The 27,094-nt window shown below is 35.5% G+C and overlaps 1 protein-coding gene across 4 annotated transcripts in view; it reads left to right on the plus strand.

Annotated features, from left to right (window-relative positions):
• The window catches only part of LOC135207288 (DNA topoisomerase 2-alpha-like), a 190,279-nt gene that overhangs the window by 32,894 nt on the left and 130,291 nt on the right, over window positions 1-27,094 (plus strand). For all 4 annotated transcript variants that reach the window (XR_010312949.1, XM_064238969.1, XM_064238960.1 and 1 more), the window contains exons 3-9: window positions 547-727; window positions 10,020-10,650; window positions 11,828-11,929; window positions 16,381-16,624; window positions 18,895-19,047; window positions 21,576-21,745; window positions 24,826-25,036. Coding sequence is in view for 3 of the 4 variants with exons in the window: in XM_064238969.1 (XP_064095039.1) it covers window positions 547-727; window positions 10,020-10,650; window positions 11,828-11,929; window positions 16,381-16,624; window positions 18,895-19,047; window positions 21,576-21,745; window positions 24,826-25,036 (1,692 nt within the window). In the remaining variant the exon portion in view is untranslated. The remainder of the gene's footprint in view (window positions 1-546; window positions 728-10,019; window positions 10,651-11,827; window positions 11,930-16,380; window positions 16,625-18,894; window positions 19,048-21,575; window positions 21,746-24,825; window positions 25,037-27,094) is intronic.

The following is a 27,094-nucleotide window of genomic DNA, read 5'->3' on the forward strand; positions in this document are numbered from 1 at the left end:
CTGTTAATTTTTTAGCCCCGTTCTTGGGGTTAAATAAGAAAAGCCCAGTGTTGAAATATTGAATTTATCTTATCAAAAGAAGTGACAAATAATTTTAATGTTTTAGAATTGGTCACCTATTTGACCCATGGATATTGAGGAATATCCCTAGATTCATCAGTCCCTGTATGTTTTTAGTGTAGAGAGAAACTAACAGTATAGCTTTTTTGTGTGAAGGTCTAATATGTAAGAGACAACAAATTTAAAGTTTTGGAAACAAATCTGGGTACTTACTGAATAGAAATACTGGTATATTTTGGAGTTGAGCCAATTACCCCACCACCATTCATTTTTGTATGCATGTATGGAAGTTCACTTGGGCCAACCAGTAAGAGTGAAATTTTGCATTTGTGAAAAATTAGTAATAGTAAGATTTTAGGGATGGCCCAAAATAACCATTATGTCTATACTTTGTTTTTAATGTTTATGTTGATTTTTTGCTGCTTATTGAAAATTATAACACCTTTAATGGTATTCCCTTTAAAAATATCCTTTTTCACCTTACAGGGTCGGTCGAGTTCACAACAGAACTGATGTGGGTTTTAGATCTTGAAGAACAGAAGATTGTACAGAGGGAGATTTCCTTCGTACCTGGCTTATATAAAATATTTGATGAAATCCTCGTAAATGCAGCAGATAATAAACAGAGGGATCCTAAAATGGACACAATCAAAGTAGATATTGATGGGTAAGTTCTAAGTCAAATTATATATTCAAAGACTGGAAATGGTTTTAGCTGATCTGAAAGAACTTACATGTGATTGTTTAAAAACAAAAACTTTATTATCAATTATGTTGGATTGTAAATTAAATATTGGTTTATGAACACAGGAACAAAATATATTGATGAAGTGTACTTCAGGATCTTTTAAGTGATTTTCAAAGTTTCTTTGCTGATGTTTCTTAACTCTGGTGTATCCTGTTTGGTATATATGAATGGAATTAAGTATGTATTGTTTCTTGAGTTATTTCAAAAATATTTTTGATTTGTGAATTATGCCTAACCTTACCGTAATCTATGCTAAATGTTGAAGCACAGGAGATGTAGTTGTTGCATCACATCCTATCAATCATATATTTGCCATTATTTGTAGTCATGAATGTTCTCAGACTTGGACTTTTGTTTAAAAGACAAAAGCAGTTTGGTAGCATGGTGGTAAGTTAAAGATGGGATGCTCTCCCTTAGGTCTCTTGTACCTCATGTACAATCAAGGGTCTTGCTGATGAGATGGGCATCTGCTTAAGGCCCTTGAGAACTGAGTTTTATCTGCAGTGCTGTAGAAATTTAGGAATAAAATTAGGACATTTAAAATAATTGAGTTACATTAACATTTAAAAAAAGTAGTATTGGGTTACATTAACAGTGTTTTCTTAGTCATGCTCAGTACGGTGTGAGTTTGCGTAAGAGACCTTCAGGAGGGCTGGCTTTGACTTGTCAAAGTACTCTGTGGTTATAGAAAGAACTACGTTACCTAGAACATAAAGGTGGTAGACGTAACCGAACAAGCCAAACAGTTTCGCACCAGCCCTCCGGGTGTGATGAGGTCACATGCCCATATTTGGAGAGCTGAGTGCACGGCGCTTCGCGCCCAGATGAGGACGGACTAAGTGGAAGTTTTAAGGGCAAGTGAGGTGATGAGGCGGTATATTTATAAGTTTTTGGTGAGGTGAGGAGTTATTATTAGACCTCCTCAGTTATATTTAGTAAAATTTAGCACCTCATCACCTCAGTTATTCAAATATTCATTTTAAGGGTAATGAAAGATTTATTCCCGTAACCAGTTTTAGTTTTACCAAGATACATGGGAAACTTTAAATTCTTGAAGATTTGCTGCTTCAGGCAGTTTGTGCAAAAATTGAGCTTTTCCTGTACCTGCTACTGATACAGCATCAGGAGGATTACGAATTTCAAATACAATCCACTGATCTACTTGTACATTACAGCCTAATTTCATTAATTTATCACCTGCACCTTTAATTGGTACCATTCTTGCAAATACAGGATGAAAAGCATGAGGGTGAGCTGGATTAAATATCATCTCCCCTGTTCAGGTTTACTGTAAGCATTATTGCCACCATATGTAGGTATGTAAGCAAATTTATTATTAGTAATAGGTCCCCTAAACCAAACATCAGCACCCTTACATGTATATGTTTTCCTATCACCTACTCTCATTTGTTCCATAAAACCAAATGAATTTAAGGGATATTCAAAATCTTTAGATTCACCATCCAAAATAGCAACTTTTTCTGGATTGAACAACCAATTCTGCAGTGTTGATGGAGCTGGAGTTGTCCTTGTTTTGACCAATGATATGATTCCTGTAGTGTCTTTGTAGAGTTCAAGATATGGTGCATCATTGAAGGCGACGGTCTCGATGTTTGTTCCAGCACCTTCTTGCAAATCCCTCATTATCGATACCATAGAATGCATAGTTATACCAGCTTCAATAACTTTAAAACCGAAGGTTTCCATTGTAGCTTTATGCATGGAGAATCTCATTGTTTCTCGTGCTGTATCGTCCGTACCCCTCATGCAGTAGACGTAGTTGTTGATGAAATTAATAGGTAAGTAGTACATTTCTCTCCCACTTAATGATGTATCATCTTTTTGTGAAGTATCAAATTGCCAATACCTTCTTTGACGTATCATTAACCTATGTTTCATTTTTGTAGGTGATGCATTTAAATGGGTTGTTGTATCCATCCCCTTCATTATGGCCTTCATCTTCACCTTCTTCTCTTGCTCTTTTTCTAGGTGTAGCTTCATTCGGCATGGCTGGTGATGGTTGTTATTTCTTCTATGATATCTTTTTTATATTTGTTGTATAGTCCCAGGAAGTCGTCTGTTGTGATCCTTCCAGTAGGAGGGGCAAGCCCAAACTGTGACTGATCCTTGTCAGCCAACCCTTTTATAGGTTTAGTTAGGTTGAATGTTTTGGTCCTTGTGTAGAGTGCTGCCCCTTTTGCGGGGGGTACCCAGTAATCTAAGTGTTTATTTGTAGAAACGAAGACTGGGATCCTCCTCAATATTTCTGGTTCTTGATGTTTAACATTAATTTCAAAGTCAGCTCCTTCAAATAATAACTTATAATCATCTGCTGTTATAGGTGAGATTCTTGGTTCTTCAAATAATGCAAATGATTTTCCTAAAAGATTTTGTAGATGGAATTGATTTGCATCCCCATTCCTTGTGACAATACCAGTGTTGAACCTGCCAATGATACTGTTAAGAGTCAATGATTTACCTGTACCTGTTGGTCCTTGTAGTACTAAAGTATTTATTTTTTGAAGTTTACTTTCTGCGATGATTTGGACCCAAGCAGTGAAGTGGGGAATGTTGATGTTATTTGATTGTAACATATTTTCTAACCATTTCACATTTGTTTCTAGTGGTGGACGTTGTGATACTGTTTTTAGGTTTTCTAAAATTGATCTAGACCTTTCTTGTTCATTTTTTTCTTTGTTATGGAATTGGATGATATTTTTCAATTTATCTTTGTGGTTGCCTTTGAACAGCATATACAGCTCTTTGAATTCTTGTCTGGTAAGTTTTGATGTTAAGTCATGTACTGTGCGAGGATTTTTCCGTTGAACTAGGTCTTGGAGGTATTCAAATTCATCTCTTCTTTCTTCTGTAACGATGTCTTTTCTACATTCTCTTTTATCAGTCATATATGGGCATGGTCCTTCTACTTTATCTTCTTTATTTTTGAAGTAGTCAATCAGTTTTCTGTAGAGGGTATGGCCAGAACCAAAATATTTAATCCGTTCGATTCCGTATCTGATAAGGTAAAGTATCCATCTTCTAATATCTTTGATGCTACTTGTAGTTGCGTCTGCTTCGGCTCTGGCTCCAATGTTAAGTCCAAGGAATTTTGTAATGTTATTCCTGGACCTGGCTTTGTTATTGCTGGTGCATTTAAAGGTGATGTGCCAGTGGTCACCGTGATCTGTAACAGTGAAGCTTTGTCTTGTTGTTCCTGTTGGTTCTGGTCGTTGTCTTGTGATGAATGTGTAGTATTGGCCTTCATCTTCTTCCATTGGTTGATTTTCCTTATTCTCTTCCAATCCCCTACTGTCCACTTCTTCCTGTCCTGCGGGAGCCCTTTCAGTAATGTTGGAAGATTTTCTGATTGAACTGCTCTTTCTTCCAGGAGATGTTCCATTGGGATGTCCCAATCTATCTCTTGAATCGCTTGAAGAATTTCTTCTAGATCTTCCGCTGATTTTCTTTTTCTTGGTTGGACTGGCGATGATGGTGCTGGAGTCGGGGGAGGTGTCTCTGTTAGGGTTATCGGAAGTTGAATGAGTGTTTCCATATGTTGAGGATTGGGGTTCGTTGTCGTTGATGAAGTGAAGTTTTCTCTTTCCCTTTGTGACCCTGTCAGGAGTAGTGTCAGGGCTTGTCGAGCTTGGTCTACCGGCTTTCCTTCCAGGTTGAAAGCTTCTATCTTTTCTTGATTTTCTTGAAACCATATGATCCATCCTGACCTTAGCTGGATTTGGTTTTGGTGGATGAGCGTTTGGAGTAAGATGTTCAATGAGTTCCTCGTCGAGTTGCTGCTCACGTTCTTCAGCTCTATTATGTAGGTGTTGTTCAATGTTGTTATCTTCTTCAATTTGATTTCCGGGGTTCATTGCTGGAGGAATTCGTGCTTCGTCTTCAGTGTCGCTGGAAAGTCGGAGAGTTTCTCTATCAGAGTCTGTTGTTGGCCCCTCACATGGAGGACATATTTCTGGGGCCATATTGGATAGCCTTGCTTGGTCTTTGGGACAGTCAGGGCAGAGGACATCACTATTACAGCCACTGTGTTGGCAATATCCACACGGACACACTTTACAGGGGAGGGTTCCTTGCCAGCACCAAGGAGTTACGTGAAATGCACAGTAGTCTTGTAGATCAAAGTCAGGGATGATAGCTGGAAAGAGAAGAGAGACAGTTAGTGAGGCGATGAGGAGAGAAATTGGATAAAATATAGATGATGAGGCAGTAGATGTTGACTTCACTTCACTAAAAACTTATTATTTAGAACCTCATCACTTCACTTACCTTTGTTATTATGGAAATGGAATCCTCCTTTAGTGGGTTGGGTTGCTGTTAATCCAATGAGCTTTATATCCACTTCGGCGTCAAATGCGTTGGTTAAATCCATAGGGGAACTGAAATGATCAAGAGCCGTGTCACTATCACTTGATATGTCACTTAATTCAGGTAATGGAATATTTTGGGATGGTTGGATAAAACTTTCACTGTTGATGTCACTAAATGATGTGTAATCACTCATGGTTCACAAGTTCGACACGTACCTCTAGTCCCTCTTCAGCTGAATACGTCGGTCCCAGGGTGCTCCTCATATAGAGGCGATCGGTCAAGCCTCCTACTTGTCAAGTTGTACCAATGGGGTCATACAGAAGAGAAGGTCATCAGAGGAATACGTGCCTTCTGGCAATTAAGAACATATCTTAAAATGATCGTGGCGGTTAGTTTGTGACTATCGAAGCTCAAATTGAGCAATGTCAAGAAGGTGTCTGTCTGTTCTTTGAAATTTGAGAGTTGGGTCATTGTTATAACAAACCACTTTCAATTTCCTGTATATGAAGAAGGTTGCCCAGATGTCCTTGGACAAAATTTCCTTGGGTCCTTTGATGGCTGCTCAACAAATTCTGTAACTCATCCAGCACCCCTGGCAGGTCAGTTGGTATCATGTCTAAGATGATGGTATGAATGTGAATTGGAGGAGATAACTGGCCTCTTTCCTCTTCAAATTTGTCTCCTTTACTTCGGGCAGTAAGAAGAGAGTACCATCATAAGGTGGAACAGACAAGATACAGGTGAGTGAAATAGCAATACTGTTAGGGTTAGTATCAGTAAGATACCTATCAGTAGCAGAACATTCCTCTCTTTAGCTAGGGGGAGAGGAATGATAACAAACCTACATGAGTGGATGAATTGGTTTGTTAGAACAGATCATCTTATCTTCCTCGGACGCAATGAACTATGACATTGTGTAGAACCCAGAAGTCTGACTATGATATTCATATATATCTTAGATTCGGAAGTACTGGTCAGTTGTTTCGTAGAATGTTGGTATTCAGAAAACTGATCAAAGGTGGCAAATTCCCAGTTGGTTAATAGTACTTACCTCCCACCAAAAGTAAGTCTGTGGTTTGTTTCGTATATGAACAAATGACAAATTTTTAACCAATTTGTATTTTGTATAATTTACAAACCTGAGGTCTTACCATACAAAGGCCCACCTCTAACCACCCCTCTATCAACTAACCTGGGTTGGAAGATAACTAACGGGGTCACGAGTTAAAGGGGTAAGTGGGTGGCTCCACATGTCTCGTGACCAAGCACAGATGCCAATAGTCATTTACGTACACAATTATTTTAAACTTTACCGGTTTCCAGCTGGCGCTGAGTATTTATCCTAATGTTAAGACCTCAGGTTTGTAAGTTATGAAAAATACAAATTGGTTAAAAATTTGTCATTTTGTACTGTACAAGACTGGAAGAATTTTCTGGCAACATGGCAATAATATGCCTTGGTTAGGTATGCTATAAAGCATACCTAATTTACTTAATGTAAATTAAGTAATGCCTTCCCTGAAGGCATTACTTAATTTACATTATTTTTTCATGATTAAAATATTTGTCTGGTAGAAGTTTAAATATTTAGAACTTTATTTTACTTGTACATGTATACATAATATAAAAATTCCCCATAGACCAAATTTAATGTTTTTGCAGAGAAAATAGTGAAATGTAATTCTTTTCAGTCAAAACTTGTTTATATTAATAGAAACATGCACAATGAAAAATAAAGTATACGTACACACACACGACAATGTTGACTCCTGAATGTTTCTGTTTTTCTTTTGAGTATTTGGTAATACACATAACAAGCAGCCTGAGTTACCTCGAGAGTGAGTGTATTTTGTATTGGGTATGTCTAAAGCGCTCTCTCTCTCTCTCTCTCCGTATATACTCGCGTATCATGCGACTTGAAGCCCTAATTTTGGACCTATTTGGTTATATTATAAAATAAAAACAGCAATCATGTTTTGGTTTGGAAATCAGTGGAGGGCGATTGTGAGTAAGTTTGTTTTGCTGCGTTGAACTCAAATCAGAGCGACTTTCTTGCTTCTAGTTAGCGCAAATGAATCTCAAGATACTATATTGATATGAGATAAGGTTATTTTACGTTATACAAAGTGTTTTTAAGTGGAAATGTCACTTAAAAACGTATCGTTGGTGAACTAAATTTAGTTCATTTTTCGTTGGTAGATGGCGCTGAAGGCATGTTTACTGCGTAAACAGAAATCAACAGATTCCGTTTGATATTTTCACTTTATCTCATCTCATCAGAATACTATGAGCTTTACATATTTATCTTTTATTGGAGTGAAAACAGTAAAATATGTTCTTTTCATGCCCAATAGCTTTGATTAAAACACATTTCTCTCATTTTGTTTACGGTCGAGTTTGAAGGTACTACGTATACCAAAGTTTGCGAGTTTCATCCATATAGTACTATTATCATGCATTAACAACAAAGATATAACTCTAGTAAACTTATGCCATCAAACACAACCATAGATAAAATTGAGTGAAAATAATTTTAATCAAAACTGTTGTTTTCACGTCAATAAAAGATAATTAACGTAACGGTAAAGGTTCGTACTGTGATGAAATGAAGTGAAAATAGCGAACGGAATCATGTAATATTTTTACACAATAAACATGCCCACAACGCAATCTGTTAACGAAATAAAAAACTTTAGTTCACGAGACGTATTTAATTCATATTTCGACTTAAAAACACTTAGTAAAATGACAAATTACCTTGCCTTATATAAGTAAAGTATCTAGATATTTTACGCTAACTAGAAGAAAGGCAATTCGCTCTGAATTTAGTTGAATACGGAGAAGTGAACTCGTATTAGACATCAGCTGATTTTTAATCCAAAACACTGACCGCTTTGTTAGTATTTTATGATATAATATGAGAATACATACAATATTATTGGATACTGTATTGTATAAATTTTTAAAAGAATCACAGAAAAGATGCATATTCATTGTGTTTTTATTTTGTAAATATACTAGCCGTCAGCAGCCTGACATCGCTCAATTAGGTATGCCGATGTCGGTCCGAATCTGATTTCCGTTTCGTGCATTTTTTTTCTTCTGATATGTCATAGTCAGAATGCATTGAACCTCCAAAATTGGCTTATATTAATAAATTACTAAATTATATTGTATATGTAGTATACAGTATACTGAAGGCTAGGCTACTGTATTTGTAGATATGCGATATATGTACCACGATATCATCATCGTATATGCGTGGCTAACTTGTTAAATGTTATTCAATTTCTCTGTACTGAATTATCATAAGCCAATGTGCATTGAACCTAGAGAATTAGCTGTAATTGAAAATTACTATACCATATATGTATAAAGTATGCTGTGTAGTGTAGGCTAGGCAAGTATAATATTCTTACGGAAAATTAACACAGGCCGACTTCCGTCCTAATCCATTTTTGACTGGTTGGTCATAACCAATTGCAGTAGTAAGTCGACTACTACTTGTAATGTAAAAATATATCAGTCCTACTCTCCTTAGCATCATCTGTAACATAACAATGGTAATTTTTTTACTATCGTATGATGGTTGAAATGCAAGCAAAAAGGCTGTTGTTATCGGATTGGTTGTTCATAGCAAATCAGCTGTTTCTGGCTGTATGTGTTTTCCAAACAAGTATATCATTACAACCGATACTTTTGGCATTCTCTTTTACTTTTTTAAACTTATCTAGAAGATGGTATAGATTAAGAGCTGGAGAAAAAGGGGTTAGCCTAAATATAAAAATGGAATAGATAAAGAGGAGGAAAAGAGATTACCCCATAGTTATTTGGTCTCATAAATTTAACTCTCAGTGAGATACAAGATAAAATCATTTTTTAAGGGTGAAAATTTTGGGGGTCGCATGATATGCGAGATCGCGTGTTATGCGAGTATATATGGTAAATTAAATATCTAAGTATTTTCTTTGTTTTAACTATTATATGTATTTGCAAAAGACTAGGAGATTGTATTATTTTTACTCATTTTGTTCCTTCAAATATGATAGGATTTTGTTATTGACTGTAAGCAATAATGCAAGAATATTCTCTAAATATGATATGTATATCATTTTAACCTACTTCACAATAATAGCAATAAAAATAATAATAATAGTTACTTTATCTAAAGATAAAAAAAAAGTACAAAGCAAATAAAGTATTTGTAAACAGTAAATGGTACTATAACAACCAGAAAGCTCATTCATTTTTCTAGAGTAGAAAAAATTCTATATTCAAGGATATAAAAATTTAAAGTATTTTCATTATCATTACACACTCCCATATATACAGTATGATAAGTTGTAGTGGCTACTAGTCAAAAATAGGCTAATACATCATTACATAACAAGGAATGTAGTAAGTAAAAATACACTATCGTCTACTGGGCCCAGTAACAAGCCCGTTTTACCCAACACCCCACCCATGTGTGACAACTGACAGACCCACTACTCGTGGTACTGCTGACCACCTTTTCATCGGTCAAAATGCCACGTCGCACTATAAAATTAACTTTGATGGTTTATAACAGAGAAAGAGGGAAAAATATTTTGTTGATACATGCACAAAACAATTACAAAGGTGTTGGTAAAGTTATGTATTAAATTCTGAAGAGAAACATTTTTGTGAAGATAGCTACAACACTGGGCTGTTGTAAAATTCTGTTGACGCATTTCTCGGGTCAAATAAATGTAAGCATATATTGTGTTTTATATGAGATTATATGCAAAAATGTCTGAAACTGTGTTTCAGTAAGTGCATTCTCTTAGTTGTGTAAAGAATGAATATTTTGTAAGAAAATTTTCTTTATAAATTTGACAATAACTTGTTTAATATTTTCTTCCAGAGAGAACAACCTTATATCAATCTACAATAATGGGAAAGGAATTCCGGTTGTGATGCACAAAGATGAAAAGATGTATGTGCCAACTATGATTTTTGGACATTTGTTGACATCATCCAACTACAATGATGAGGAGCAAAAAGTGACAGGTGGTCGAAATGGTTATGGTGCCAAGCTTTGCAACATTTTCAGCAATAAGTTTGTTGTTGAGACTTCATCTGAAGAATACAAAAAGACTTTTAAGCAAACTTGGGGCAGTAATATGTCTAAGACCAGCGATCCAAAGATCAAACCATCGTATGGTGAAGATTATACAAAGATTACTTTTTCACCAGATCTCGCAAAGTTTAAAATGGAAACCTTGAATGCTGATATCATTAGTCTACTGTCAAGAAGAGCATATGATGTTGCAGCCTCTACTAGAGGCGTTAAAGTATTTTTGAATGGGAAGCGGGTACCAGTAAAAAACTTTAAAGACTATGTAGATTTGTTTTTGAAAGACAAAGTTGACGATGCAGATAACCCTGTTAAAGCAGTGTATGAGGCTGTTAATGAACGGTGGGAGGTAGCTGTGGCATTAAGTGACAAAGGATTTCAACAGATGTCTTTTGTAAACAGCATTGCCACAACAAAGGTAAGAAAAAATGCTCACAGTTATCATTGTTGGTTTTTTTTTGTGTTGGCTGTGCATGTATATATAGTATTGTCAAAAACAAGGTGCTTTATATATATACGTAGTATTTTTTTTAGCTTTTACATATCCTTTATTGTCTCATAATTTGAATACGCTTGTATTTTTTGTAGTGTAAATGCAATTTTTGTCATTGTGTCAGCACTTCAGTGGATGAAACTAATTATTTTGTGATTTTGAAGTAGAAGCTGTATGGAGATTTTATTTTTTGTTTTGTTTTGCCAGTCTGACTGCTAAGTACCCATGCCATTTCTTTAGGAAAATTTAAGAAAACTTTTTAATGTTGAGAATTTAATGAATTTATGGGCAGACTCTTCACACCAAAAGCCATCAACGTGATAATTCAGGATATCGTTGCTTAAATGGAAGTACTAAAATTTAAGATTTGAAAGGTTTCTAGTTCACACGCAAAAAGTTATTGCTGCTTCATATTTGGTGCAGCACCCAAGTAACCTAATTACAGTGCTGGAAGAACTTTTCCATTTTTTAAGAGTGTTGCCATTCTTTGTTGACCCTTTGGAATGAAATTCCAGTGTTGGGAAATCGAGACTTTCTTTGTGTTTTTTTTGGACATAGATTGAAAATTTACATATTTAAGAACTTCAGCAATTTCTGGGAGATGTGAATGTCATCAGAGGCTGATGCCCATCAATTTACTGGCTAGGTAAATTTGTAGCTTCTTTGCACCATGGAAAGGATGCTTACAAGAATAAATTTTGTTTCAGTAACTTGGAATTAGTGCTGTTCCAAAAGGATGACTTTAAAGCAACAGCAACTTGAAATTATGTAGGGACTTTATCACCATTTAATGCCTATATCAGGTTCAAGATTGTTAGTTTGCTCTGAAATCTGCAAGATCTTTTATTGTGTACTGTTGTCAGATTAGTGTTTTTTTGCATATTTGTTAATAATGTATGTGAAGCCTGATCAATGTTATTGTAAGTGCAGCAATTTCCATTAATTTGAAGCAGTTAATTTTTTGTAATTGGTATACAGTACTTTGTTTATTGTAGTACATCTGTTGAAACCTCTTTATTAATATAGATAAAAACGTTTCATTCAAGATTTTTTGCATGATTATGTAAATATTTTACAGCAATATACTTTTCATTCATGGCAGGGTGGTCGTCACGCAGACTATGTAGCTGACTCCATTGTCAAGAATCTTATTGAAAATTTGAAGAAGAAGAATAAGAGTGGTGTGCAGATCAAACCTTTCCAGGTGAGTTTTATTTACCAAAGATGTAAACCCGTGAATTTTCTAAAGTGGAACTTCAGTAGCATTCTATTTCATTGATCTTATGACTGAGACACTACCCTTCACAATAAAAGTGTTTAGCTTTTAGACCTTTTCTGTTCTGAGAATGGGTAAGGGACTATAAAACTGTACATAAAAAGCCAGCTTTTTTATGAATAACCTCATTCATTCCCACCTTCCATCCTTATCCTCCTCATACTTGCATGTTTTTATGTGCTCAGGAAGTGTCTACAAGAAAAATATTTTTAGCAGAAATTTTTTACATACATTTATACAGGCGGCCCTCGGATAGCGGCAGGGGTTCCGTTCCTGGCTGCTGATCTTGAGTTATTTTAAAGTCTACGGCCGCCGCACACCTTCTTTCGGAATACTAGACCAGTCAAACGGCCCCGTAATCCCGCAATTGAGCAATAAGTAAAGTTATATGCAGTATAGTACTATAGAATTTACTGTACAGTAGTACTGTACAGTACATTATAGTAGTATTAATACTGTAAAATGCAAAAAGCCTAGCTTTAGTTCTTGGGGTGTTTAGAGTATGTAAAGATATAAGGCTTTATACAGTGTACAGGTAGCTGTAGTGTTCAAGTTACGATAATTTGTCGTACGATAATCCGATTTTATGAGAGACCAAATTACAATTGCCTAACTTTATCCCATCTTCTAGTTACAAAAGTTCAAAAGCAGGAAAAGAGAAAGATGAAAGTTTGGTTTAAACGTTAGACTCGTTGTGTAAATGTGTACAGCCATGAACAACCGAACGAGAACTTAATATTTTTTTTCTAAGTACAACTGAATTGCACAATAACAGTTTGGCTTGGATTTCAATCATCGTACTATAGTACAATATTACTGTAGTTGTTAAAAATGCCGTTATGTAGAATAGGACTGAGATATCTTAATGTAGTAACTTTATTCGCTATAGATCAAAGATCAATTGGGAAATATACTGTTAAATTTTAAGCTAGTTTAAGCCGAAGCTGAGAAAACTGTTCAAGCTGCTAATGACCATTATCGTACACTGACAACAAGGATAAAACTCCAGTAAACGTACGCTATGAAACACAAGTGTAGATAAAATTCAGATAAAATAATTTTGATCAAAACTACTGTGCTTCAAAGAACACATTTTACTGTTGGTTTCACGCCAGTATAATAAGATAGATAACATAAAGTTCATATTACGATGATATAAAGGAAAATTGCGAATGGAATCACAATTTTTTTACTCAATAAACATGCAAACATGCCGCCAATCATGCAAACATGCCGCCAATGTAATCTTTTAACGAAAAGAAATTAGTTCACAATCACAACGAGACATATTCAAGTCATGTTTCCACCTAAAAACACGTCGTATAAGGAAAAATAACCTTGTCTCATATAAATGAAGTATCTAGATATTCGTTAATGCTAACTAGAAGCAAGAAAATTTGCTCAATTGCTTTAAATATGGCGAAACAAACATGTATTCGCCATCAGCTGATTTTCAAACCAAAACATTGGCTGCTCCACGGAATAGTGGTTTAGATTTACCGTAGTATTTTATAATACAATAATATGGGAACACATACAATATTATTGGGTACAGTGAAGTAATGTATAACTTTTTAAAAGATTTATGGAAAAGATGCATATTTACTTTTTCTTCTGGGCTTATCTTAATTTTTGTCACTAACGTAGCAGCGGCATCTCAAGCTCATATGGTCGTACCTCAATTTTTTGCTCTAGTAACAAAGCAAAAAATTGACCGAGTTGCACAGTTATATTTTGAACTTCTATCCCATTGAAAAAGAAACAAATTACAATGTTGCAAAATTGAATGTATACATGAGTTTTGTCTTTTAGAATCAATTTATGCAACAATTGTAAATATAATTTGTTATAAAAATGTGATTCAATGATATAAATTAAAATTTTATTATTCAGGCGCGAATGAACAACATATTGTCTTCATTATGTGAAGGGCTGTTAAAAAGATTTCAAATGTACATGCGTACTGCCACTGTATCATATTTTTGTATAAAAATAAAAGAAATACCTTGTAGTACATTTTTCATACACATTTTAAGCATAAAAGCACGAAAACTTATAACTAAAAGCTGAAGTTTCATTAACAAAAGGAGTTATAATTAGCTGCAAAATTAATAAAACATAACCACGTGAAGTCTTTGTAAATGCTTTTTACGGAACAGCAGCGGAGAAGAACGAACATGAAAAAACATCCTCTGATAACATGGAGGGCAGTTACAAAAGCTGCCTTAGTTTGTATTATAAATATGTACAAAAATAAAAATACCCTATACGTAAATATATTTTCATACACATGAAAGCATGAACATTTATAAAATCGACACATATATCGCTATATTTGCACTTTTTTTAACTTTTCGGAAGAGCGGCAGGCGGTGGCTCACAAGAACGAACACGAAAAAACATCCTCTTTGATAACTGAAAAGCAGTTTCAAAAGCTGCCTTTGTATCATATTAAAGTGCAGAAATAAAAATACCCTATACACTTAATACATTTTCATACACATTTTAAACAAAAGCGTGTACATTTATAAATCGACACATCCATAGCTAAATTTGCACTTATTTAACGATATTTTTGGCATAGAACACCGCGAAGGGCATATAGTTTACCCTAATACCTATGTAATAACTCAATAAAAATTTTTAATATTTGCATAACCTTTATGGTCTGAACGGTATTTCTACAAATGTATGTACTCATTAGACATAACGGCGCTAGCGGCTCAGTTAACCGAAAACTGTCCCATAAAAATACTTTAAAATACCTTATTTTTTTTTAATGAATATTTTTTATGACAGCCGTAAAACTGATTCGCCCCTAAGCGATTGTGCCGTTAACCACGGGCTGCCTGTATTTGGTATTCTCAGTATTTAGAATAAATTATTGTATTTCTGTGGGAAAGACGCACCCTAATTTTTAAAATAAAACTGAGAATATAAAGAAATAAATATGGTGATAAACTGATAATACACATGAGTTGATGGTTTGTTTTAGTAGGGGCACCATGTGTATTTGACTTACAGTAGTATGACTTCACCTTATACATTATATTTATTGTAGTTTTGTTCACTTATTTTAAAAGTATTTTGCTTTATGTCTTTACGTTAATTCATTTGGATACTAAATTATCTTTTCTGAATTAATGAATGAATGATTTTAAGTTATCAGGTTATCTTTTCTGAAGTGTGCACACCAATGAACTTAAAAACTTGAATGTATTACAAAGCAACATATGATATAAACTTTCTAGCAGTGATGCAACAGAAAAAATCTAGCTGTGATGCATCCAAAATTTTTCTTTTACAAAAGTGTCTCAGTACTGTTAGTGGATGGGTCTACACTGGCGCAGTATTTAAGGTTTTGATATTATTGGATATAGGTTCTTGCTGCAATTTTTTAATCTAAGATGAAAGATAAATAAACACTGTATAAGGAAATAAAGTAATATGGAAAAACATTTTATTGCAGTTACACTTTGTAAGAATGCTGAATCTCCAATACAACAAAATGTAAAAGAATAAATATTGAAGTCCATCCAATAAAGGTGGTATTACTACACATTAGTAAACCATTTTAGTCTTTAAAACCTGAAAATATTCAAATTTATAAGTATAAAACTATTTCCAATATAAATTTCTGAAGAAGCTGTCAAAAAGTAACATTACTTTATTAGTGTAGCATTAACAGTAAGGTCATTTAGCAAACTGCACTTTTACTTTTGTCAGCCAGTAACATTCTCTTGAAGATAGGGTCTTTTGAGAGGAGCAAAAATATTGGTAAAATAATACCAATACAACACATAAGTTACAAAATTTTGGTCCGCTCGTTTATTGTAATTGCCATCCAGTTTGGTTATGAATTTTATGTGCTTTATTCAGAGATAATTCACAGTAGTTCCGATTTATTTCTGGCAAAGATAATTTTCCCCTTGGAAAATTAACATCTAGGCCTTGAAGTAAATTTCTGAGACTAAAAGAAAAAACTAATATCTTTGACACCAGGAAATACAATAAATTTTTAGGCTGTATGAAATAAAACTAAAAAAAGAGTGGCCTTTAAATCCTTTGTAATTGTTAACATGATTTAGTAGAGTTTATGAGTTTTTTGCTTTGTGTTTATTGGGTTAATTTAAAAATGCATTTCATTTTAATTTTGAGCAAACACAATATACTTAGTATATACAGTATATGAAAACTGACTCCTTACAATTTTCAAAATAAAGATGTTCTTTTAATTTTATAAGTATAATATATTCAGTTTAGTATGTTTCATTTTGAAATGGTGGGTTTTCTGTAGCTAGTAATTTTTCCTGGCTCTCAGGATGTTTATTTATTTGTCCAACATTATTTAGTTTTTTTAATACAAAACATTCTTTCAGATTAAAAATCATATGTGGTTGTTTGTGAACTGCTTGATTGTGAATCCCACATTCGATTCTCAGACCAAAGAAAATATGACTCTACAGGCGAAGAGTTTTGGTTCAAAATGTAGTTTGTCTGAAAAGTTTATGACAGCAGCCTCAAAATGTGGTATAGTTGAATCTGTTATGGCATGGGCAAAATTCAAACAGCAAGCTCAATTGCAGAAAGTGTGCACCTCCAAAAAACAGAACAAAATAAAAGGTAAGTAATTATGTTAGTTTTAGGTAGATCTGTCGTTAACATCTATAGTATTCTCTTTTTGTTTTAATGCTTGAACAGGAATTTTTCATACTTTATAGATACATATTTTCTGTATTGTTTTACGTATGTGGCAGCCTTGTATTGACCCAAATACGTAAAAAAGGAAATATTTTAGGGGAAAATGCAGAATAACTTGCCTTAAAAAAGGATTTATTGAAGTATGTTACTCTAGAGAAAGGTTGCCATTGAAAACCAGCTAATTAATTTACAGTATACATTTATTTACACGACAGTTGAAAGGCAAAGCAACTGGGCTGCATGTGGCCCTCTCTTATCTCTCACAAGGGGAGAGAGAGCTGGCTAAAATCAGATTAACCTAAATGCTGGTTTCCAAAATTACCCAAGTTATCTTGGGGGGAGACTTGGACACGTGACTCGTGCATAGATCTGGAAGAGTTCCCAGATTAGACACAGCATAAAATGAGGAGTTCTTGCACAAGTTATAGTTATTCAGTTTTATCTAACACACTGGGGAGGAACTCTAGTGTTTAAATGAGATATTCAATGAAGACTTGTCGGTCTGGGACGATCACAAAAGGTTGTCATGGGGCCACGAGGCAAGGAAAGGAACAAAGGGATGTCATTTGAGAATTAGGAATTTGAATTTGAAAATGTGTAGTAGTTACTTGACTCGGAGGGAAAGAACTGGCAATATGACTGTATCACAAGTCTTACCTGGAATTTGTAGAAATTGGGGTCGGCTTTGTCTGAGATCTGGGGTGCCAGTTAGCCCCATTGTAGGCCTTATGATGAGGCTGGCTGGGACATCTGTCCTAGGTCACAGCCTTTAGAGGACTGAGAAAGAATGCAGGTGCGAAGCTTTGGGGTTGGGGTCAGCTTATCCCCCCTTCCGGCTGCCATCCTTGAAACAGAGCATATCGCCAGCGAGAGGTTCAAAGGAAAAAATATCTTAAGAGTATGCCTAAGAAGTACCTAGCTAGCTACACACTTCCTTTTGGGATACGTCCCTAAGGCTTACAGGAGTCTTGATTCCCCCCCCATCTATGAATGGAAAATGACGATCGCTGGCCTGCTTTGGGTTTCCCGCCTAAATTCAGCTGATGTTAGGTTAAAAATGGCTGCTCTTTTAGAAATAAAATAAATTAATAAATGCTAGGTAGACAAGGGGATCAAAATACTTAAAAATTGTAATATCAATTTAGTTTTCAGCTTAGAAATTGCCAAAATTCCTTGTCAGTGTCAATTGAATTCCTTCTCAATATGTTGAGGGAAACTGTTTACAATGTAAGAGATGGTTGTTCTATGACAGCATCTCTTAATGTTTAGAGGGAATTAATGTTCTTGAATACTCTGTCAGAATGAACTAGATTGCCTCCAAAGGGATGATACAGGCTCTTCATCAGAAGAGTGACGGAGTCCAAACTCTGTTCTTTGTTTTAAATAGATCAGGTTCACCCTTTTCTCCTTTTATCACAAAAGCAGTGTTCTTTTGCTTGTATTTTGGCTAAGGTAGAAATCCTGAGATTGCTGCTGACCCTAGTTTTGTCTCTTGAAACAGTAAAGCCATGCAGTGAATGATTGACACAGTTGAGCATTAATGCTCATGACAAGGCCACTTGAGATTACCTTAGGAGTACCTAATGATTTTTGTTATTTAAGATAAATAGTGTAAAGATAGTATATATTAATGTAGTTTTAATGATTATAATAATAGTAGCTGCATTGATTTCTTCTCCTGTAGAATAGTGCACATGGCCTCTGTGCTAATCTGGAGCTACAGATGCATGTTTGCACAGCCCAGTTCTCAAGATCTTCAGAATTTTTTGTTGCTTCTTTACTTTGTCTTTGACACCAAGAAATATGTTAGTTTTATATACTTAACCTACAGTTTTGGTCTACATTTTGTGTGCAAATTAAAGCACTCAGAAATTCATTGTCACTGTCAGAGGTATCCCTCAGAGGCAGGGTCCCCCTTCTTTATCAGTGTGCTATATGAACAGATAACAGAATTACCATGTTTGCTTGCCTATGCAGTGTTGCAAACCAAATACAAGGCTTTTGGTTATTGCATATGTTCATGTATATTTTGTGGTGGACTGTGGTTGCATGCAGATAGTGCAGATGTATATAAAGGTAATACTATCATATTGTTAAGGTATTTCATAGTCATTGTAAGCTTGCAAAAATGTGATTTTGCGTGTGTAATACAGTACTGAAGTTTAAATTGCTGTTTGTTTATTCATTTTCAGGACTTCCCAAATTGGAGGATGCCAATGATGCTGGAACCAGATATTCTTCAGATTGTACTCTGATTTTGACTGAGGGAGACTCAGCCAAAACTTTGGCTGTGGCTGGTCTGGGAGTTGTTGGCAGAGATAGATATGGTGTTTTTCCTTTAAGGGGTAAGTTTCATTTGAAATGTGTAATGCATAGGGAGTGCTATGAGGCTCGATTAATGGGTATCGTTATTTTTCTACTGTATTTGAATAATTAATTATACTATGTAGTAGTAGATGCGAGTTAAGGTTCCTGGCAGCTCGTGATTTAAAGAGGTAAATGGATAAGTACTTGAAGATCAAGTTGTATTAAAAATTTTAACATTGCTTTTTCATTAGTGTTCATTAGTCACAAGTCTGAATAGCAAATTAGGAGGGAGGATATATATATATACCTTAGTAGAACAGTTGTTGGACACTTAAGGAGATACCTGAAGGTCCTAAAGAGAGGGGGAAGCACCTATGGTGGCTGTGTGGTAAGATGGTTGTTTGTACGTGGTAGAGGAGAGGATTGGCCCTAGCGGTAGAGCTTGGTTATGATGAACAGGACTTTATGTTCTTGCTTTGTGGATAGAAGTAGATTCCATGTGTGATTGCTAGGACATCTTGGACTGTTATGCTCAGTTGAGTAAAATTGTCATTTGAGGCACTGGAATGAGTTTGTGTTGTGCCGGCCAGAATGCTTGTGTGTTATTTGATACTGATATACTGGCTGTGGCATTCAGGAATAGTCATAATGGATAGGGATGAATCTCCTATAGTCATTCCAAAATGAAATGAGCTCTATCTATAACAACAACACAGAGATGAAACCATTTCTCCACACACACACAGAGTGTGTGTGTGTGTGTTAGGCAGAATAGGAAGGAGATTAAAGTACCTAGAAATGGGAAGCCCCTATAATCTTATAATTATAGCCCCAGGGTTTGTCTCAAGGACATTCAAAGGTCTGTCACACACGTGTCAGTTGTTTTTGTAAAATTGGCAACGGCAGACCTGTAAACGCTAGAGAGGTCTCTTCGTGGTGGTAAAACTAAAGTTAAGTTGCAAGTAGAGCCTTAGAGTATGAACAAGATATAGAAGTGGGTCATTTTTGCTGGTCAAGGGCAGCACTGGTATAACAGGAGAGTTGTCATGTAAGACCCTTATTCTTGCATCTTTCTATTGAAGGCTGAGGTTGAAAATTTAGCTGCCGTTTAACACCTTGGGTGTGTTACTAACCTGGAAAAGGCATACAACTTCCTCCCTCTTCAAGGATGCCAAGGTCACTTAAAAACATTGAACGCCATGGTCACAAAAGGACCATTAAATTGAATTCCAAATAACTTCATAGTTTAATTAGAGTAGACAACCAAACTAATAATACTACTTTTAAATTGGTCTTTTTTTTATAATGAATAACCAAACATTTCCGGCACCAAGTCATTAGTTGCCGGTTTTGGATAAATACTATTTGATGTACATGTATATTTTTACGTATTTAGCGGCCTTGAGAGAGGCTAGATATGTAAACGGAAGTAATTGAGGGATTTCAAGAGGAAATTGCTTTAACTTATCGTAAACTGATAGTTATTGATAATTTCTTTAGAGGGAAGGCCGCCAGAAAACTCAGCTCGTTACTTTACAGCTATTTATTTACAAAAAAAGGCCCTTGCTGGCCTGGAGAAAAGGTAAATGCAGCGTCCAACACGGTGGGACTTATGTATCTCTCACAAATGGCTGAAATGTAATTGGATGAATTCAAGCTGGTTTCATAAACTTGGGTAATGCACACTTGCGGGCAGAGAGACGGCACGTGACTCATGGAATCTGGAAAAGAATCCCAGATTAAACGAGATAAAAGAAAAAATGACTTCTTGCTTTGATTAAGGCTGATTAATTCTTTAACATTGGGGGAAGGAAACTCTAATGTTTCACTGAGGTATGCACTGAAAGCTTGGTCTTTACCAAGTCACAAAGGGAAGCACGTGGCCCGATGAGGACAAAGGGCTTTTGATGTAGAATTGAAAATGAATTTAGCAAGTCGTATGGTAGTAAAAGGTGCTGGGTTGAAGTTTACACTTTTAGACGTACCTGGATGCAATATTCAGTGTGTCGTTGTGGAAGAATGCGGCCTGACTTCGTTCAGGTCTGGGGTTCGTGTCCGCCAGTACGCCAAGCCGATAGGCTTAAGTTTGGGAGTCTGGCCGGCTGGACATCTGTCCTGGATCACAGACTGCAGTTGACTGAGAGAGATACTGGTTGGTTTTGAATCACGGGGCTTCCAAACACCGCCTCGGGCATCGCCTGAAAGGTGATAAACACAACGCCAGCAAATTGGGAAGGAAAATAGGTCTTATTGTAGAAGTCCCTAAAATCCATCTCGAAGCCTAGCTACTCTTGTGACTTGCCTCTCTTACCCTAAGCTTCCGTCAGACCGGAAATACCTCCCTATGACATGCCCTCTCTCCCAACAACAGTTGCTTTAGGAGAAGGCATGGCTGCTTCTTTTATAATTAATATCACTAAAACTGCTGGGAAGGCGAGGCGTTCTATAAACGTAGCAATATTTATATTTGTTATATGACAGTTTTGTAATGTTGCAGAGTTTTTGTGCAGTTACTGGTGAATATGCAATTTTGCTTGAAGATTGATTCTTTTTTCTTGACTTTTAGGTAAGCTTTTGAATGTTCGAGAAGCATCACACAAGCAAATTTTAGAGAATGCTGAAATCAACAATATTATCAAGATTCTAGGTCTTCAGTATAAGAAGAAATATGAGACTCCAGACGACATGAAGACCCTTCGTTATGGTAAATTGATGATCATGACTGATCAGGATCAGGTGTGTATAAATAACCCAGATTTTCTTTTCTAGGTAGAGCACTGTTGGTCTTTTCCTTCCCCCAAAAATTTTGTTCTCATTCCCATTCCTTATAAAAAAAAATTTGTAAATTACTGGCATTACGTAAGGTAGCCCATGAGAAGTTGTATTCATGAACAAATTTTAACATACTTATAGGTACCCAGTAATTTAGTTCAAGTTGTGAAAGATAGCTTAGAAAAGCATCAGAATAAGGTACTCTTGATATAGAAAATTGTTTATAAAAGAATTATTGTCCCATTTATTAGGTGTGTTTAACAAATGAGCAATGCAGTACACTGAAGCACTCTAATCTATGATTTTATTTTTCCAAGTGTAAGATGGTACTCCTGAAACTAGAATGCTAAACACCTTTAACCCTTAAACGCCGAATGGACGTATTAAACGTCGAGTCAAAATGTCTCCTGTATGCCGAATGGACGTACCATACGTCGACTCAAAAATTTTTTTAAAAAAATTCGCGGAAAAATATTTATAGGCCTACCAGCCGAAAACTTTTGAATCGCGCCTTGGGGATGCTGGGACCATTTTAAATTAGCCGTTACATGGAGTATTATATATGAAAATGTGCGCATTTTTATGTAGTATACAACAAAAAAATAGTCATGATTGTAGATTTTATCAGTTTTGAGATATTTTTATATAAATAACTATAAGTGCCAAAATTTCAACCTTCGGTCAACTTTGACTACCGAAATGGTCAAAAAACGCAATTGTAAGCTAAAACTCTTATATTTTAGTAATATTCAATCATTTACCTTAATTTTGCAACTAATTGAAAGTCTCTAGCACAATATTTCGATTTATGGTGAATTTATGAAAAAAACTTTTTCCTTATGTCCGCGCGGTAACTCTTTCGAAAAAAATCATACATGCGATTGTGGTAATGTTTGCGCCATTTTAAAATTAGCCGTTACATAAAGTTTTATATATGGAAATGTGCGCAATTTCATGCACAATACAACTAAAAACAACCCATGGTTGTAGCTTTTATCAATTTTGAAATATTTTCATATAAAAAATTATAAGTGAAATTTTCAACCTTTGGTCAACTTTGACTCTACCAAAATGGTCGAAAAACGCAATTGTAAGGTAAAACACTTATATTCTAGTAATATTCAAGCATTTACCTTCATTTGGCAACAAATTGGAAGTCTCTAGCACAATATTTCGATTTATGGTGAATTTATGAAAAAAATAACATTTTCTTTACGTCCGCGCTGTAACTCTTCCGAAAAAATCATATGTGCGATTGTGGTAATGTTTGCACCATTTTAAATTAGCCGTTACATAAAGTTTTATGTATGAAAATGTGCGCAATTTCATGTAGAATACAGCCAAAAATAATTGAAGGTTGTAGCTTTTCTCATTTTCGAAATATTTGCATATAAATCACGATAAATAGAAAAAAAACCACGTTCGGTCAAATTTGACTCTACCGAAATGGTCGAAAAAACGCAATTTGTAAGCTAAAAAAAAACTCTTACAGTCTAGTAATATTCAGTCATTTATCTTCATGTTGAAACAAATTCGAAGTCTCTAGCACAATATTTAGATTTATGGTTAATTTAAAAAAAAAAAACTTTCCTTCCCTCCGCGCGCGGATTCTCCGCCACAAATCTCCGAAATGCGTACGTCCCATTCTCGGAATATTTGCTCCGTTTCATATTAGGCATTTCATAGAGTTTTATATATGAAAATGTGCGCAATTTCATGTAAAATAAAAACTAAAAATATTTGAAGGTTGTAGCTTTTCTTATTTCCGAAATAATTGCATATAAATAATGTATATAAAAAAAATTTACATTCGGTCAATTTTAACTTGTCAGATATGGTCGAAAACTCATTTGTAAGCTAATACTCTTACAGTATAGTAATATTCAATCATTTGTCTTCATTTTGAAAGGAATTGGAAGTCTCTAGGACAATATTTAGATTTATGGTGAATTTTTGAAAAAAATATTTTTTTACGTCTGCGTGTTACGAATTCATGCATTATTTTGTGATAATATTTTCTCTGTATTGCTTTTATCATTTTACAATGTGTTATATACCAAAATGATCACAATTTAGTGTACATTACAAAAAAAAAAAGTAACTTGTTACCTTTAACCGTTTTGCGCACAGCGCGATTTGAATACAATTATATATGAAATTTCGTTTTTGCGCTATCATATATCGCATTATTTATATATGATAATGATAATTTTTTTCATTTTTGATGGTTGCATACTAAACTTCAGCCAATGACAAAAAAAGGGAACCAAAAATGAACTCTTAATCTTGAAAACTAAGCGCGCTGTGATTTTTTGAAAATATTTTTTCCGCTTCCGCGCTCACTCTGAAACACCTCCGGCACACGGGAGACATTTTTATTTTTACCGCTTCGGCGTTTAAGGGTTAATATATGACAATATACTAAAAAAAATGGTATATATATGAGACAAGGCTAACAGTCAAAAGGAAACACCCTTATCTAATTTTAACAAATAATCATAAACTAATTAATATATCTCATGATCACCCTCACTGATCACTTCTTAGTAAGATGACATTGCATAAAATGTTCAGCAGAACACCATGTACACTGTCCAGAAGGGTTCTCAGATTATTACTTTAACTTCCGTGTTAAATATAAGAATCGTTCAAAACAGGACAAGCTACATTTTCCTGAGAGATGAGAGATGACAGAGAATAGGAAACTGGAAACTACTGCTAATCCAGTGGAACATATTGAAGTTATGATTTAACAATTGCGATACTCTTGATTCTGTAAACCAAATGCAAGAAAACAAGGAAGTAAAGAATAAATGAAATAATCCAAAGTTTTTTCATATGCATATAAACATCAATAAGTAATTTAACCAGTAGTATTCTTGACATTTGTTACTTTTATCTTGTATATACTGCATGACCAGATACTTTGGAAGTATCCTGATTTGTCAGCTAAATTTGTTCTGGGCATAATCTTGATTAATATTAATTATAGAAGGAGGTGAGTAATACTGCATTTTGTTGTTTCAATGTTCTTTTTCTTGTAGGATGGTTCACATATTAAAGGGTTGCTGATCAATTTCATACATCACAATTGGCCCACATTGATTCGAAATACCTTTATGGAAGAGTTCATTACGCCCATTGTTAAGGCATCCAAGAACAAAGAGGAATACTCCTTTTATTCTCTTCCTGAGTTTGAAGAATGGAAAAAAGAAAAAGAAAACTGGCACACCTACAAGATAAAGTACTACAAAGGTATTTATCAATTTTTTATCAGGTAAATGTCTATAACTTTTTATGTACTAAATGTGTTGTGTATGATAGAAAAATTTAGTTACTCTTAAGTGTAGTATGTTGGGGTAAATTGCACTAGTATTCATACTATTATAAATCCAAAGGTTACAATTGCATTACATATAGAAGCTGGTTTTCTGTATATCAGACTTTTCCGAGATGAAGAGTTAATAATAGAAGTAAATGCATCACAATTACATCAAAAAAAGGTCAATTCTACCTGGCTGTTTTTTTACCTTACAGGGCAGTGGTAATATGTACCTGGGTCCCCCCCGCTGTAATTATTGGAGCATGATATAGTGTAGTAGTACTACAAGCACAGGAAAATGTGTTCTGTAAGGGTCTTGAGGGATGTAGATAAAGAGAACTAAGGATTACTTTATCCAGACCTCTGAGGCCTGGATAAGCTAATCCTTAGTTCTCTTCTTTAATATCCCTCAAGACCCCTACACAAGAACACATTTTCTAGTTACACTATATCATGTTCAGATAATTACAAAGATATTATGAAGATTAGATTTGAAAGCATGTTAACATTGTTGATATTAAAAAGTGACTTGGGACTGCTAAGTCTACCTTATACTCTTCATCATTACTGTTTTGCATTTCCCACTGTGCTCTCCAACTTCAACTCTCACTATATTTGGACAGCATTAGGCCTGTCAGGGGTACCAACCTTAGATGGGTTGTTGTCTTAATATGTGACGTAACGCTTCCCTCTGGGTCATCCGTGTATGGGTGTCCTTCCTCCCCCTTGTCTGCAGTTTATGGGGGTGTGCTACGACAGCTGTAGCAGTGCATATGATTCCAATGTCACAATTTGAGAATTAACTTTGTTGCCCCTGCAGGGATACCATCAGTATCTAAGCAGTGTCTCCCATCAAGTGCAATGATGTCACAGCCTGCTCCGTCAGTGACGTCACAATCTAACATGGCGTCCGCCATGACGTCATTGCCTACTTCCACTCACATCTTTGGTGTTGACAGATGCAACTACGATTTCAGACTCGGTAGCAGTCACAAGATTCAATGATGTCAGTCCGTGCACCAGTCAAGTGTTGGAGGATAAGGGACTTCATGGCTGATCCCCATGCCAAGAGGAGAAGATTAATTTCTTCATCTTTGGGCCAGGACTGTCACATCCCTATCAAAAACAAAGCTCACCAGGTAGTTGCTAGTGCCAGAAAGGAAAATGGCGGCCGTCATTTGGATACGTCACGGCTGAAGCAGTCGACGGACACTGGGTTGGGAACGGCTGGGCCTACAGTGCCAAGCGTGATGAGAAAGACATTTGGGGATGTTCCACAGTTGTTTGAAGAATCAACAGTGGGTATACATCGATCTTCAAACACTGGGGAGCAGACTCCAGTCTCTCTTGTAAGACCTTTTAAGATGAGCTAACACCTATTAATAATAATAATAATAAAGATGAGCAGGAAAGATGATAACGCTCCAATTATAAAGTAGAATAATGCAGCGTTGGTATCCCCGGCGAATACACCGGTTGAAGTGGTGGTTCGGCCCGGACCAGAAGAATCAAGGTCAAGATCCCCAACGGTTGTTGTTGATGACAGTAGAAGCAGTAATGACGTACGTTTTACTTCAAGAGAGCTGTCATCCTGAAGGAATAGATTGTGAATTTGTTCTATATCAAGGAGTAGTGAAAGGTTTAGACGTTCACGTTCACCTGGTGGCTATTCAAGAACTAGCCAGCAATGGCCGTCAGAGAACACAGGTGCCGTGGTCGTAAGATTGGCCGACCCTGAATCCCACAGATGTTTGTCTGCTGATATGATTGATTTATCTTCATTGGTGGTCGAACAGAATGTTTTGTAAGTAGTAGGGGAGAATCAGCAGTTTCTGGCTTATTTGTCAATTCAGTAATCTTTCATTCATCCAGGAAGGTTCTCTGCTTCAGTCTGGCAGAGAAGGTTTTACAATTCAGAGTACTGTGTTTCAGATTGACAAAGTCTCCTCAAGTATTTAAAAGAGTATTCACTCTTGTATCGACATGGGGTC

The sequence above is a fragment of the Macrobrachium nipponense genome, chromosome 11 (genome assembly GCF_015104395.2).
Source record: "Macrobrachium nipponense isolate FS-2020 chromosome 11, ASM1510439v2, whole genome shotgun sequence".
Lineage (NCBI taxonomy): Eukaryota > Metazoa > Arthropoda > Malacostraca > Decapoda > Palaemonidae > Macrobrachium > Macrobrachium nipponense.